This window comes from Papio anubis, chromosome 18, assembly GCF_008728515.1.
Source record: "Papio anubis isolate 15944 chromosome 18, Panubis1.0, whole genome shotgun sequence".
In the NCBI taxonomy this organism is placed as follows: domain Eukaryota; kingdom Metazoa; phylum Chordata; class Mammalia; order Primates; family Cercopithecidae; genus Papio; species Papio anubis.
Window position 1 is genome coordinate 61,278,101 of NC_044993.1, and position 16,093 is coordinate 61,294,193.

The following is a 16,093-nucleotide window of genomic DNA, read 5'->3' on the forward strand; positions in this document are numbered from 1 at the left end:
GGCACCTTGCTCAAGGGCAGACGATCTTTAAGAGCCAAGTTTCCCTCCAGTGTTCGTCAGCTGTGACCCAGGAAATCCTGGGATGTGACTTTGGTGGACAGTTCCTGGGGCCTGATCAGTTTTCCTCTGGCAAGGTGGATTAAGTTCTCTTCCAGGATCAGGAGAGAGTAATGGATTTAGTCCCATCTTTTGCTGCCAGTCATACATGTAACACACGTGTGCACACACAGAATGAAGGCGCTCCATTTCTGGAGGCCACATCTCAGTTTCTGACGGCACTCTAAGGCACTAGCCCACCCACCTCCTTTATTTTTCTGGTAGCACCTGCCATGGGCCTTTCAAGAGAAATAGTCTGTTCTAGGTGGATTCCCTGGGTTACCAGTGACTTGGCAAATTCCAGTTTTGCCAACAGTTGTGTCTCTTCTCTTTGTCCTCATTCTTCCTTTCACCAGGGCTTACTTTCTTTTCTTTCTTTTTTTTTTTTTTTTTTGAGACAAAGTCTTGTTTTGTTGCCCAGGCTGGAGTGCAGTGGCAAAATCTCGGCTCACTGCAACCACTGCCTCCCGGATTCCAGCAATTCTCATGCCTCAGCCTCCCAAGTAGCTGGGATTACAGACGCTGACCACCACACCCAGCTAATTTTTGTACTTTTAGTAGAAATGGGGTTTCACCATGTTGGCCAGGCTGGTTTCAAACTCCTGACCTCAAGTGATTTGCCTACCTTGGCTTCTCAAGGCCACAGGACCTGATCAGTTTTCCTCTGGTGAGGTGGATTAAGTTCTCCTCTAGAATCGGGAGAGAGTAACGGATTTAGTCCCACCTGGGATTACAATGCTGGGATTAAAGGTGTGAGCCACCACGCCCAGCTGACACTTCCGTGTTTTCGAGACATTTTGCAAAAAGCTCATATAATTGGAGATGTTTTCTAGCTGTTCCATGGAGATAACGTTAGAAAACTTCTATTAAGGCCTTTGAAATTTCATGCCATGCTTGAGTTGGTGCAGAAAACTGTCTTGATGACAAGGAAACAAAGCATCAAGATGGCATGAGCACCACCATGGAGACTATTCTGTAACGAAGAATAAAGCCAGAGAGAACATTTAATGCCACTGAAGTGATTCCTTTCATATCCAATAGTGGTTTTTTTTGAGACGGAGTCCCGCTCTTGTCACCCAGGCTGGAGTGCAGTGGCACAATCTCAGCTCACTGCAACCTCCATCTCCTGGGTTAAAGCAATTTTTCTGTCTCAGCCTGCTGAGTACCTGGGATTACAGGCAGCCGTCACCATGTCCAGCTAATTTTTGTATTTTTAGTAGAGGCAGGTTGGCCAGGTTTAGTTTCACCATGTTGGCCAGGCTGCTCTTGAAACTCCTGACCTCAGGTGATCCACCCACCTCAGCCTTCCAAAGCGCTGGGATTACAGGTGTGAGCCACCGCAGCCAGCCAGATCTAATGTTAGATGAGTAAAACCCATGACTGCCCTGAGTTCTTTGTTCTTGTCAACCACATTCCTGAGTGGTATGTAGTTCTGTGGTTTTCCCATTGTAGGACGGAGCACCCCCAGATATCGAGAAGACCCACAGCTCTAAATTTATTTATTTTTTTATTTATTGAGAGAGTCTTGCTCTGTCACCCAGACTGGAGTGCAGTGGCGTGATCATGGCTCACTGCAGCCTCGACCTCCTAGGCTTAAGCAATCTTCCCACCTCTACCTTCTGAGAAACTGGGACTATAGGCACACGCCACCATGCCCAGCTAATTTTTTAAATTATGTGTTGAAACGGGGTCTCACTGTGTTGCACCTGGCCGGGCTTGAATTCCTGGCCTCAAATGATCCCCTTGCCTTGGCCCCTGAAAGAGTTATAAATTACAGGTGTGAGCTCTAACAGAGCACCCTTGGGAGAAGCCTGTTGACCACCCACCAAGGGCCCTACAGGGTGGCATCGTATCCATGATGCCCCAGCCCCCTGCCCACTCAGAACTGCAACCCCTCAAGCTCAGGAACCAGAGTTGTTGGCAAACCACGGGCTGGTCTATGTCTCCAGTTATCCCAGCTCCCAGAGACTGATAGCCACAACCAGAATGGCAGTTGATTAATTTAGGGCAAGACTGCAGCCCTGGCCTCTGCCCCAGCAGTGCTTTCTCTTCCTGTAGGCAGAGCTACATGGGAAGCCCAATTATAATCAGGAGGCTGCTTGGTAGGCGTGAGACAGAGCAGGGGGGTTAGTTTCCTTATTCCACTCTCAGTGACATCAGGCGCTGGAATCCAGTGGCTCCGTCTCCAGAGGAGCTCGCTAGCTGAAGGCACTTGGTCATTTCATGTCCCTTCAATTGTCTCTGTAGCCTGCCCACTGTCTAATCTGGGACCTAGCAGCAGCTCTGCACAGTGCTTCCCACTCTGCTCTTGCCCATTCTAGTTCATTCTGCACCTAACAGCAAGATGGGTGTGTAACTGACTGCCCAGTGTGAGGCTTCCCTTCACCCCCAGGTCTGGCCCAGTTCCTCACTGCAGTGTCCAGGGCCCTTCTCAGTCACATCCGCCTTCCCCTCCGGCCACTTCTGGTTCATCTGCCTAGGCCCACTCAACAATTTTTTGTTTTTTGAGACAGAGTCTCACTCTGTCACCCAGGCTGTAGTGCAGTGGCATGATCTCGGGTCACTACAACCTCCACCTCCCGAGTTCGAGTGATTATCCTGCCTCAGCCTCCCGAGTAACTGGGATTACAGGCGCGCAGCACCACGCCTGGCTCATTTTTGCATTTTTAGTAGAGATGGGGTTTCACCGTGTTGGCCAGGATGGTCTCGAACTCCTGACCTCAAGTGATCTGCCCGCCTCAGCCTCCCAAAGTGCTGGAATTACAGGTGTGAGCCACCATGCCTGGCCTCAACATTTTTTTTTTCTTGAGATGGGGTCTTACCATGTCACTCAGGCTGGAGTGCAGTGTTGTGATCATAGCTCACTGCAGCTCTGGATTCCTGGGCTCAAGTGATCCTCCCACCTCAGCCCCCTAAGTAGCTGAGACTACAGTAGAGCACCATGATGCCTGGCTAATTTTTTATTTTTTGCAGAGATGGAAGGCTCACTGTGTTGCCCAGGCTGGTATCAAATTCCTGGCCTCAAGTGACCCTCCCGCCTGGGTATCCCAAAGCGCTGGGATTATAGGTGTGAGACACCACATCCCGCCTCCCACTCAACTTTGACACCTTCTGTATAAGGCTCTCCCCTCCTCCCTGCCCCAGGTTCTTCAGCTTCTCTTATCCCAGCACTTGTCAAATGGATTTGCAAGTGTTGACTTGTCTGAATCCCCGCTAAACTCTCAGCTCCCTGAGGGCAGGGACAGGGTTATATTCAGCTATGCAGTTGGGAAGCCTGGCTCAGATATTAGCTCATAATAAATGCTTTGTCAGTATTTGTGGAATGAATGAATGAGTCAAAGTCTTTGGGCCAGGTGTGGTGGCTCATGCCTGTAATCCCAGCACTTTCGGAGGCCAAGGCAGGCGGATCACATGAAGTCAGGAGTTTGAGACCAGGCTGGCCAACGTGGCGAAACCCTGTCGGTACTAAAAAATACAATAATTAGCCAGGCCTGATGGTGCCCACCTGTAATCCCAGCTACTCGGGAGGCTGAGGCAGAAGAATCACTTGAACCTGGGAGGTGGAGATTGCAGTGAGCCAAGATTGCGCCCCTGCACTCCAGCCTGGGCGACAGGAGCATGTTCAGACCATCAAGTTCCCAGCCCGTGGCCTCTGTGGCTTTGGTCTTAGGGAAGCCACTTGTGCCTCTCTCTGCTCCGGTCCTCAGGCTGGCTCTCCGGGGTCACTCATCAGTCTGTGTCTCTCTTCCCAAGCACCCTCTCCCAGTGCTTCCTCTGGGCAACGCCTGCAGGTATACAGACACCTCTTCTTGGCCAGTGGCCTAAGGGTCTTCAGCTAAACCTGCTTCACAGAGAAGGCCAGAGAGGTGAGAGCCCTTTCCGCAATTCCCTTTCAGTTTCCGCGGCCTGCCAAACCAGGCCCTTTGCTGAATGACCTTCCAAACACAGAACGAATCTTAGGCAACATCAGAAAGAGATATGAGTCAGACGTGGATGCACTCTGCCGCAGGCAAAGAGACTTGCTGGGCTTGGAAGCTCAGGTAGGTGGGCGCTCTCGGGGACTGTACGCATCCATGACTCAGTTATGCAGAAAGCAGCTCAGGTCACAACAACATAATTGGAACTCATTTTGGAAAGCCACAAGTTCAAGTGATATTTTGTAAAATTCATTAACTGAAAAGCTGGGATAAAATTGGGGGTGACGATGGCAGCTGGTATTTAATATTGCCTTTGGTTTTTTCTCCCCCCATGGCAATATTATTCCCTACTACTGTTTCAGTCTCATTTATCTCCTTGTGCTGAAATGCCAGTACTCAAAAATATGTCAAAAGCTCATCAGAATATCAGGGTAGCTTTTAATTATGATAATTGTGTTGTTATACAATATCCTTTTAAAGAGCACGTCTCTCCCCAAACCACCGTGGAGGTAAAACCCAGCTTCCTTCCAGCAAGCTTAATGAATAATTCTGAATCATTGTGTGGGATGAATAAATGATTTAATAATGAGCATCAACAATCATCTCTCATTGTTGCATTAATTTTTAAAAATTGGATGAGGTAAATGAGGAGGAGGGATGTCACTGTGCAGTGGACCACCGGGAGCAGAGGGGTGTGCTGTGTGAACCGAAGCCCGCCAGCCTCCAAGCTCAGGTTTCCCTAGAAACAGATGCATCCTATTTCTACTTTTGAAGCTCAGTAGAAAACCCTCTTTGTATGATACAAAAACACTGTCAATAGCCGGTACAAATAAACAGTTATCAGGGCAGGACAGATATACCGGTGTGAAGTGGCACCTGTTATTTTCTGTCTCTGTTTCCCCTGCGTGAGGATAATCAATTTCATCACATCCAAGGGATGTAAAAATTGGTTTTCCCCTTAATTTGCCTAATACCTAGTTGGAGTAGCAAAGATAGGTAGTAGATAGTGAAATCTTGGTTGAACCGGGACATTGTCTCTGTCCCTTATGCCTCTTTCAGCAGAGGATTAATATGTGATCCATTTAATATGGATTCCAATTTAGAAACTCGATCTTGAAAAACAAAAGCTAGCTCTTTAACTGACCATGTTTCCCTTGATGTCTCGATACCTTTTCTTTTTTTCCATTCTCAGCAGAGAGGTTAGAACTGTGTTTTAGAGAGCCCAGAGCAAATGTGGCAATTATGAAAAATTCTAATAAGTTGATCTTTCCTGCAAAAGTTAATGAGTCATTTCACAGAATTAGAGTTTCATTTCTAGTATTTATGCTTTTTTAGAAAATGAGAGAGAGAGAAGATAAATCTTAGCCCATGGTTATAGTTTTAAGATTTCAAAGTTTTGGCCGGGCACAGTGGCTCACACATGTAATCCCAGCACTTTGGGAGGCCAATGTGGGTGGATCACTTGAAGTTAGGAATTCAAGACCAGCCTGGGCAACATGGTGAAGCCCCATCTCTACTAAAATACAGAAATTAGCCGGGCATGGTGGCGGGCACCTGTAGTCCCAGCTACTTGGGAGGCTGAGGCAGAAGAATTGCTTGAACCCTGGAGGTGGAGGTTGCAGTGAGCCAAGATTACGCCAGTGCGTGCCAGTGTGGGTAACAGAGCAAGACTCCATCTCAAAAAAAAAAAAAAAAAAAGTTCAAAGTTTTAAAGAACAAAAAGGTCAGGTTCCCAGGATCGACTTTATAGGAAGATAAAACATCAAATCCTGCTCTGACATCCTTTGAGCTGTATTGCAATCACTTGTTTAGATCCTGGTTCCTCCAGGAAACAGAAGCCCAGCCTTATTCACCTCTGTAAGGCCAGCCCCCAGCCGAGAGTGTCATATAGTAGCTCCCCAATAAGTAAATAGTGGTTAATAGAATTGATTTAAGCGTGATTGGAGTCTACTTATCAGCAGGTAATATCCGTATCATTGTGAGTTAGTTTTCATGAACTGACTTTTTTATGGTGGTGGTGGGGGACAGGGTCTCGCTGTGTCACCCACGCTGGAGTGCAGTGGCACCATCTCCACTCACTGCAACTTCCGCCTCCCAGGTTTCTCCTGCCTCAGCCTCCCGAGTAGCTGGGATTACAGGCGCACACCACCACGTCTGGCTAATTTTGGTATTTTTAGTAGAGACAATTTCACTATATTGGCCAGGCTGGTCTTGAACTCCTGACCTCAAGTGATCCGCTCACCTTGGCCTCCCAAAGTGCTAAGATTACAGGCATGAGCCACCACACCCAGCCCACAAGCTGACTTTTTTATGGGAAATGCTTCGCCTAGAGGGGTCAATAGAACTTTTCTGTAAAGGGTCAGATAGTAAACATTTTGGGCTTTGTGGCTCTATGGTCTCTGTAGCAACTACTCAACTCTGCCTTCATAATAAGAGAGCAGCCACAGACAGTGCATAAACAACGGGGTATGGCGGTGTTCCAGTAAAACTTTATTTACAGAAACAGGTGGTAGGCCTGTCGGTGATAATTTTCCAACTCTTGGCTTGGAGAAATGTTCCGATTACGGGGTGATGCACTTGCTCTCCCCAGAACCTTGTCCACATTCTGTATGTGTCTAAGTCTAGGATGTATCTGACGACCCCATTGTGACAACTGCCTGACTCACGGAAGGGTCTGCCCAGAACAAGCCTCCTGAAGGTTCTCAGTGGAGGGCGTGCCTGGGTGAGGCACATGTTCCCCTGAAGACCAGGATGTGATTTGGGGATGGAGTGTGGATAAGAGGGTCCATGGTGCATGTAAGATGTCTAATAATTGGGTGATCAGCTTCACATGTATTAGAAAAAATAGAACTAGCTTATCAATTTAAAGAAAATGATTGAATGATCACCTGAGCTCAGGAGTTCGAGACCAGCCCGGCCAACATGGAGAAACCCCATCTCTACTAAAAATACAAAAATTAACCAAGTGTGGTGGCACACACCTGTAGTCCTAGCTGCTTGGGAGGCTAAAGCAGGACATTGGCTTGAACCCGGGAGAGGGAGGTTACAGTGAGCCGAGATCGTGCCACTGCACTCCAGCCTGGGTGACAGAGCAAGACTCTGACTCAAAAAGTAAAAAATAAAAGAAAAAGTAAAGAAAATGATTGAGTAAATAATAGTATGAGTACTGTGCAGATAAGGCAAAACTTGGGAATTTGTACAGGGGGAATTAGTGTCTAGGCTGGTGGGCGGGGGGTCCTGTAACCTGGCAGGTGAACAAACAGGATTTGGCTTCCTAAGTTGTTTGAGATAAGTCACTAAACATTTCTCTGCCTTAGTTTTCTCACTTATAAAATGAGGGTACTCACCCCAATCTTGTCGAGTTGGTGTATCCCTTAAGGGGAGTCATATATAAAATCAAAAAGACAAGTCAGGCCAGGCGCAGCGGCTCACACCTGTAATCCCAGCACTTTGGCAAACCGAGGCGGGTGGATCACCTGAGATCAGGAGTTCAAGACCAGCCTGGCCAACAAGGTGAAACCCCCATGTCTACTAAAAACACAAAAAATTAGCCAGGTGTGGTGGTGAGCGCCTGTAATCCCAGCTACTCGGGAGGCTGAGGCACGAGAATTGCTTGAACCCAGGAGGCGGAGGTTGCAGTAATCCAAGATCACGCCACTGCACTCCAGCCTGGGTGACTGAGTGACATTCCATCTCAAAAAAAAAAAAAAAACAAAACAAGTCACTTAGCACCATGTCTGGCTCATAGTGAGCACTCAGTAAGGGCATGTTTGTTGTTCTGTATGATCCCGAACCGTTTGGGGAACCCACAGCAGGCGACTGTGCTTTATCCATTAGCTAGACCAGCATGCTTCTCACCTCTGGGGTGCTGGCGTCCTTCTTGTAGGGGTTCATGAGAATCTCCAGGACAGGCGGGCCTGGTTTGGGGACATGCCTGCTGCCTGCTGATATAGCTGTATAGATTTGAAAGGGAAATAGTGATCAACTCTGTTCAAAATTCAAGCTATAGGAAGTAAAGCTAGACAAAATTCTCTTGGTTCCTGGGATGTGCGGGAAGATAGACAGTTACAGCCAGTCTGAGATTTTTCAGGGTAGGTGAGGAATGCATGCTACTTTTAATTTTAACAAAAGGGGGTACTGGTTTAAAAGAGTGGTAATCATTGAAGTAGATGAAACATTCTTATGGAATTTAGTGATAAAATTTGATCCTTTTATTTTTCAAAGCACACGCCTGTTTCAAAAGAAAAAACTTTAGACAAATTAAAGTTCACAGTTTAGTTGAGCAAAGAATGATTCGTAAATCCAGGCAGACCCTTAACCAGAATAGAGGCTCAGAAAGACTCCAGCACAGCCAAATGGTGACAGACTTGTGGACAGAAAAAGGAAAGTGACCTACGGAAATCGGAAGTGAGGTACAAAAACAGCCAGATTGGTTACAACTCAGCATTTGTCTTATTTGAACACAGTTTGAACAGTTGACTGCCTGTGAGTGGCCAAAACCAGAGATGGGCAAGAGTGTGTTCTATTCTGTTTACACATCCAGTTCACTATGTATACAGAGAAACCTTTGGCTGAAATTAAAATGTGTAAAGAAGGCTGGGCATGGTGGCTCACACCTGTGATCCCAGCACTTTGGGAGACCGAAGCAGGAGGATCGCTTGAGCCTAAGAGTTCGAGACCAGCCCAGGCAACATAGTGAGACTCCATCTTTACCAAAAAGAATTTTTTTTTTTAACTAACCAGGCATAATGGTATGCACCTGTGGTCTCAGCTACTCAGAAGGCTGAGGTGGGAGGATTGGTTGAGCCCCGGAAGCCAAGGCTGCAGTAAGCTATGATTGCACCACTGTACTCCATCCTGGGCAACAGAGCAAGACCCTGTTTCAAAAAAATAAGTAAATAAAAATAAAGTATGTAAGGAGGCAGCTTGAAGCCTCAATTTAATTTAACATACCTCACCAATTAAGTGTTAGTAAACACACCTTTGAATGTTTAGTTTCATATTTTTTTTTCGAAATATAGTAGACCTGTCCATAGGGCAGTGACAATCATGTTACAGTGACCTCCCATTTAAAATGAATTTTTTAGGCTGAGCGTGGTGGCTCACACCTATAATACCAGCCCTTTGGGAGGGCGAGGTGGGCGGATCACCTGAGGTCAGGAGTTCAAAACCAGCCTGGCCAACATGGTGAAACCTCATCTCTACTAAAAATATAAAAATTAGCGGGGTGTGGTGGCACGCACCTGTAATCACAGCTACTCCGGAGGCTGAAGCAGGAGAGTCACTTGAATCTGGGAGGCGGAGGTTGCAGTGAGCAGGGATCGTGCCACTGTACTCCAGCCTGGGCAACAAGAGGGAAACTCCGTCTCAAAAAAAAAAGATTTTTTAAAAATGATCTCACACTCATGCCCCCGCCCTACCCCCCCCCCAAATTTTTTTTAAGCATCTATAGAATCCAGAGTTTGTGGGGCCTTATCAGTTTGAGGAAGTTTTCCCTTTTTGTTTTATTTCCTAAGATTTAGTCTTGAATTCATTTTCCCACGTTTAGCCTATTTTTTAGGTTCTGATCAGTTTGCCGTAAAATATCACATGCTAGTCATTTAATGTCTGATTCTCATTCACTATAAACCTAGATAAAAGACCAACTGCCAAAGCTACATCTGGTGTGAAGTGATGGATTAGATTTCTCACTTTGGAGGTATCCTTAACAGTTGGGCTAATTAAAGTTGAAATCAAGTCCCGATGGTAAATATTTATAAATTGAGAATCTGGCATGTGTAAATGTATGCTGCTGATTCCTGAAGTTAAGTCAACATTTATCCATTCAGCAAATAGCATGGGTCCCATGCTAGGCACTGAGGACAGAGGGGTGAACGAAACAAACAAGTTTCTTCTCTGAGGTTGTGGATTGCTCTTCAATCAAAAATGTTGGGGTTTTTCTGTTCTTTTGTTTCTCGTGAGAGGGTCTCACTCTGTCACCCAGGCTGGAGTGCAGTGGCGCAATCTCAGCTCACTGCAACCTCCACCTCCTGGGTTCAAGTGATTCTCCTGCCTCAGACTCCCAAGTAGCTGGAACTACAGGCACCCGCCACCACACTTGGCTAATTTTTGTATTTTTAGAAGCTATAGGGTTTCACCATGTTGGCCAGGCTGGTCTCTTAACTCCTGACCTCAGGTGACCCGCCCACCTGAGCCCCTCCTAAAGTGCTGGGATTACAGGCATGAGGCAACACAGCCAGCCAACTAAAAATGATGTAATTTTTAAATTCCATCACAACATTGCAAAAAGGAGCCCCCAGTGCATGAGAAACAGCAGTGTCTGTTGAAGTTTATGAAGTCAAAATATTGTATCTTCTCCTTTGAGGTCATGTTTCAAAAATAGCAATTAGTGTCATTTTGAAATCAGCAGTGAGATTCTTTGTAAAATTTCAATATCCCCAGCTCAGTGAGACGCTCATTCTGTCTACTAGTTCAAGTTATTTTTTTATTTACTGCACTTGCGTTGACGTTTTCCGTAACTATTTCCCACAGTGTAAGTACAAATCTACAACGTTGCTTTGTAAAATAAGCTCAAAAATGCTTAATTTCATTGCCTTTTAAATTTTACTTGAAAATGTTTGCATATTAATTGATTGATTTGAAAGTTAAAAAAAAAAAAATAGCATGGCCAGGCATGGTGACTCACCCCTGTAATTCCAACACTTTAGAAAGCCGAGGTGGGCGGGTCGCTTGAGCCCAGGAGTTCGAGACCAGCCTAAGCAACATGGTGAAATGCTGTCTCTACCAAAAAAAAAAAACAACACACACACACACAAAATGAGTCCAGGCATTGTGGTGCATGCCTGTGGTCCCAGCTACATAGGAGGCTGAGGTGGGAGGATCGTCTGAGCCTGGAAGGTTGAAGCTACAGTGATCCATGATTGCACCACTGCACTCCAGCGTGAGTGACAGAGTGAGACTGTGTCTCCAAAAGCAAATACCACTCATTTAGGTGAAGCCCCCTGGGTGCCAGACGCCTGTGTCTGTGCCGTGAACCCCTGTGTCAGGACCTTAAAGGTGCTTTCTCCAGGTCTTCGGCACAGGTGTGGAAACTGAGCACGCCAGTTGTAAGGAGCAGAGGCCCTCTAACTCCTGAGTCTATTTTAAATTTCACAGGCGTGGTAAGAGGAAAGGAAATCTTTTTTCTCACACATCTCCGCTCTGTAAGCGCTATGCTGTGTGCAGTTGGAGTCCAGGTGAGGGCGCTGTTCCCTGCAGTAACATTGTCCAGATGGAAGGGGCCATGTCAGGCAGGGGTGATGTTCCTGCAGCCACTGAGCCTCCTCTGGGGCCGCCCTGCCAAGGGTGGGGGGCCCTGTGCTGTGTGCTCTGTCTCCCTGGGGACTGTGATATTCTCTGATCTCACTCCTCCATTATGCCACTGAAGACACCTAATAGAGCAATTTCTCTTCCGAAAAATGCAGATGAACAGGCTTCTTGAGAGCCATGGTCAATGTTCACTTTTATTTTTATTCACATTATTGTCAGCAGCGGCTCCCATGGTGTGGCAAACCTACAGCACAACCCCACAAGGTACTGGGTATTATTTCCGTTTTGCCAACAAACAAATTCAGGTCCTAGAGTCGGACTGATTCATTCGGGTCATAAAGCTACGAAGCAAGTGCAGTGATAGCTAAGGGTTTTGTGGGGATCAGATGAAATAATCCAGTATCTTGAGACAGTGTCTGGCTCCTGGTAGGTGTTCGGTGATGGTGAACTTGTATTCTTATCATTATCATCATTATTATTTAAAAATATTTTAAATGACTGGACATGAAAAGGATGTGTAAGGGACACAATTTCTGATTTTCCTTGAATTGGTACCCCTGACCCACTGCCGAGTGTTACCAGAGTGGGAACCGAAGTCTTCCTGGCAGTGTTTCTTCTGTCACTCCCCTATTCACCACACTGGGGTCCCCTGTCCCCAGGATGGCTCTATGAAGTGCTACCAGAGGGTGCTAAAAACCACCTTCCTCGAGGGTCGGTGTGACTCCATTGGTCATTTAAAAAGCAGTGGATACAGCCAGGCACAGTGGCTCACACCTGTAATCCTAGCACTTTGGGAGGCCGAGGCAGGCAGATCACAGGTCAGGAGTTCAAGACCAGCCTGGCCAGCATGGTGAAACCCCATAGCTACTAAAAATATAAAAATTATCCAGGCATGATGGTGTGTGCCTTTAATCCTAGCTACTCGAGAGGCTGAGGCAGGAGAATGTCGCTTGCACGCAGGAGGCGGAGGTTGCAGTGAGCTGAGATCACGCCACTAGCCTGAGTGACAGAGTGAGACTACGTCTCGAAGGAAGGGAGGGAGGGAAGAAGGGAGGGAGGAAGGAAGGAAGGAAACACACGCACACAGAGGACACTATACTTGTAAAATAGTAATAATGACTACTTAATAAATAGTACACCACAGGGACTCTTGCTCTGATTTTGTAGACAAGGAAACTGCTGCACAGGGAGACAAATCGGCTTCCCCAGCATCACCCAGCTGCGAAGTGGTGGGTGACACTAATGCTTGGGGCCTGGGCAGTGACCCTGGGTCCTGTGTTCTCAACAACATTGCTTTTGGGTGCCCCAGAGCATGTTGATGAGCAGAATACACCATGGGCATGGGTGTTGATGGCAAGGAGAGAGGAGCTGGGATGCCTGTGTGGGGCAGAGTCCCACCTGCTCACCCTCCTGCCCATTCTTCACCTGCTCCTCTCCACGGGCTGCCTCAGGAAAGGAGCTGGTGCAACGACCACAGAGGCTCAGCCCGGGGATGTCCAAAAGGGATCTGCCAAGCGAGGATCCCTGGAGCCCACTCAGCATGGAATACAAGGGCGTGGAATTCCCCTTTGGCCTCCACAAGCAGGAATTTTTCTTTCATAGTAAGCCTTTCCGTTTATCCATTCATCTTGAGTATGTGAATTGTGCCTTCTGCCGACAAAGATGCTCTTGATGGTGTCTTTCTTTCTTTTTTTTTTTTTTTTTTTTTTTTGTAGAAACTGGGTCTCACTACTTTGCCCAAGCTGGTCTCAAACTCCTGAACTCAAGCAATCTACCTTCCTCAGCCTCCCAAAGTGCTGGGATTACAGGCATGAGCCACCACGCCTGACCTTTTTTTTTTTTTCTCCTTTCTTTCTTGAGATGGAGTCTCGTGCTATTGCCCAGGCTGGAGTGCAGTGGCATGACCTCAGCTCACTGCAACCTCCGCCTCCCGGGCTCAAGTGATTCTCCTGCCTCAGCCTCCCGAGTAGCCAGGAGTACGGTTGCTCCCCACCATGCCCAGCTAATTTTTGTATTTTCGATAAAGGCTGGGTTTCACCATGTTGCCCAGGTTGGTCTGGAACACCTGAGCTCAAGCAGTCTGCCTGCCTTGGCCTCCCAAAGTGCTGTGGTTATATGCGTGAGCCACCACACCTGGCCTTCTTGATGGTGTCTTTCATAAAACAGGGAGGGATCTGTGCCCATCCCCGCAGACTCTGGCCAGCCCCTCACGGGTTCAAGCCCAGGAGGGCTCATTATCTAAAGATCATGGCTGCCAAAAAAAAGCTCACTTAAAATGTGGACCGTAGCTACAGAAAACGGCGATAAAACAAAAATAAAGGTTGGTTTGAGACATTGTCTTGAGAAAAGAGATAAATTATGGCAATCAGTTAATTTCAACTTGTATTCGATAAAATGGTTGTTACTGCCGGTACGCACCAACTCACAATGAACGGAGAAGAAATCAAGTGTCGACTTGGTTTCCTTGGAGTAAATGGTCTGAAAAAATTCTTTGACAGCATCCTGTACTTTACATTTGACATTGGCAGCAGCATCACTGAGGGTTATTTTCAGATTTCATCAGTCTTCCTAAGGGTCTGTTTCTGAATCCATCGATAATCTGATGATTGGCTTCTAAGGAGCTAATGTGGACAGGTATGTTTACTCCATGAGAGCCTTATTTGCTGATGACTTCCCCAGTGTCATTTTCTTCGGCTTTGTGAAATCCTGCATCTTTAGTGTGATTTGTGGTCTCACATGCAGGTGCACTCTGGTTGCACAGCTTGGGGGATTGGGGGTGGTGGCTTGGTTTATAAGCAGTCCATTTATGAACAGTTTCTTGTTAATAAGAAATACTGGCTGGGTGTGGTGGCTCTCACCTGTAATCCCAGTGATTTGGGAGGCCAAGGTGGGAGGATCAGTTGAGGCCAGGAGTTTGAGACCAGCCTGGGTGATGTAACAAGACCCCAGCCTCCCGAGTAGCTGGGACTACAGGCACCCGCCACCACACCCAGCTAATTTTTTTGTATTTTTAGTAGAGATGGGGTTTCACCGTGTTAGCCAGGATGGTCTCAATCTCCTGACCTCGTGATCCGCCCATCTCAGCCTCCCAAAGTGCTGGGATTACAGATGTGAGCCCCCATACCCGGCTCAGAATATACTTTTTTAATTAGCCAGGCATGGTGCTGTTCACCTCTAGTCCTAGTTACTCGGGAGGCTGAGGTGGGAGGATCTCTTGAACCCAGAAGTTCGAGGTTGCAGTGAGCCAAGATCGCACCACTGAACTCCAGCCTTGAGGACACAGTGAGACCCTATCTCTTTAAAAAAAAAAAAAAAAAAAAAAAAAAAAAAGCCCTCTTTTCATATAGCTGATCATATACAGGCATTTAGGAAGCATAAGATTATGTCATACAAAGCATTATCTCATGTCATTAAAAACCCAGACCACAGCTCATTGTACTCTGTAGACATTCCACGTTCATTAAAGTCTTGTCATTGTTGGACACTGAGGCTGTTTCCACTTGTTCTCTGTCATACATCATACCATCTTGAACTTCTTCGTGCATAAACAGACCCAAATCTTAACATAAAGATACTTGTGCATTTTCATATTTGTGGAACGAATGCCTGCAATCAGTCTTAGTAAGGCCACATGTGACTGTGTGTCGTGTTTTGCTGAAGAGATGTAGCATTCTGACTGGAGCTTTTGACATTGGGGTCAGGTATTTTGCTTAGTGTTACATTCATCTTTACATCTTTTAACATTGATGGCAGATGTTCTCTGCATGTTTCCACGTGTTCCTTGGAGACAACGGGAACACATGAGGTGGAGTAAGCGTCGGCCCTGCCCTCAAGAAGCTCAGAGCCTTGGAGAAAAGTCAGGAAAGAAACCAGAGAATTACACTTAAGACGTGGAGTGGGGGCCGGGTGTGATAAATCACAGCTGTAATCCTAGCACTTTGAGAGGCGGAGGCAGCAGATCACCTGAGGTCCAGAGTTGGAGACCAGCCTGACCAACATGGCGAAACCCCGTGTCTACTAAAAATACAAAAGTTAGCCGGGAGTGGTGGCAGGTGCCTATAATCCCAGCTACTGGGGAAACTGAAGCAGGAGAATAATCACTTGAACCCAGGAGGAGGTGGAGATTGCAATGAGCCAAGATCGTGCCATTGCACCCCAGCCTGGGTGACAGAGCAAGACTCCATCTCAAAAAAAAAAAAAAAAAAAAAAGTCCTGGAGTAGGATTCCAGGACACTTTAGGTTGTTTCTTATTATTTATTTCTCTCCCCATAAATCACATGTGAAGATGTGCAAGTACTTTGCTTGCTACCTATTGGATAGGGGTGTGGTTCCTCTTAAGATTATATGAGTGTGGTGGTGCACACCTGTAGTCCCAGCTACCCCAAAGGCTGAGACAGGAGAATCACCTGAGCCTCGGGTAGTCGAGGCTGCAGTGAACTGTGATCGCACCACTGCATTCTAGCCTGGGAGACAGAGTAAGACCCTGTCTCAAAAAAAAAAAAAAAAAGTGTGAGTTGCGTGGCACCTGCTGCCCTTGTGACTTTCATGTTAGTGACTTTCCATTCCTCCTTGCTTCCTCCTTCCCTCCTTCTTCCTTCATTCTCTTGTTGTTCCTTTAATTTATAACAACCTTTACGTTATTACTGTCTTCATAAAATTACTCCGTTAAGTGTCTGCTTTGGGGGCATCTGTTCAATTAATTGAGTATAAATTTGGGGATTGCCTACTCTATGCAAAGCCCAAAGAAAGCTTTTTTATGTGATTAATCCATC

The 16,093-nt window shown here is 46.6% G+C and overlaps 1 protein-coding gene across 2 annotated transcripts in view; it reads left to right on the forward strand.

Moving 5' to 3' along the window:
* CPPED1 (calcineurin like phosphoesterase domain containing 1) overlaps positions 1 to 16,093 on the forward strand; it is a 136,102-nt gene that overhangs the window by 95,517 nt on the left and 24,492 nt on the right. Inside the window, exon 4 of one of the 2 annotated variants that reach the window (XM_021931770.2) lies at positions 3,850 to 3,962. The exons of the other annotated variant lie outside the window; for it this stretch is intronic. Coding sequence (XP_021787462.1) covers positions 3,850 to 3,935 — 86 coding nt within the window. The 3' untranslated portion in view covers positions 3,936 to 3,962. The remainder of the gene's footprint in view (positions 1 to 3,849; positions 3,963 to 16,093) is intronic. 2 annotated transcript variants of the gene reach the window in all.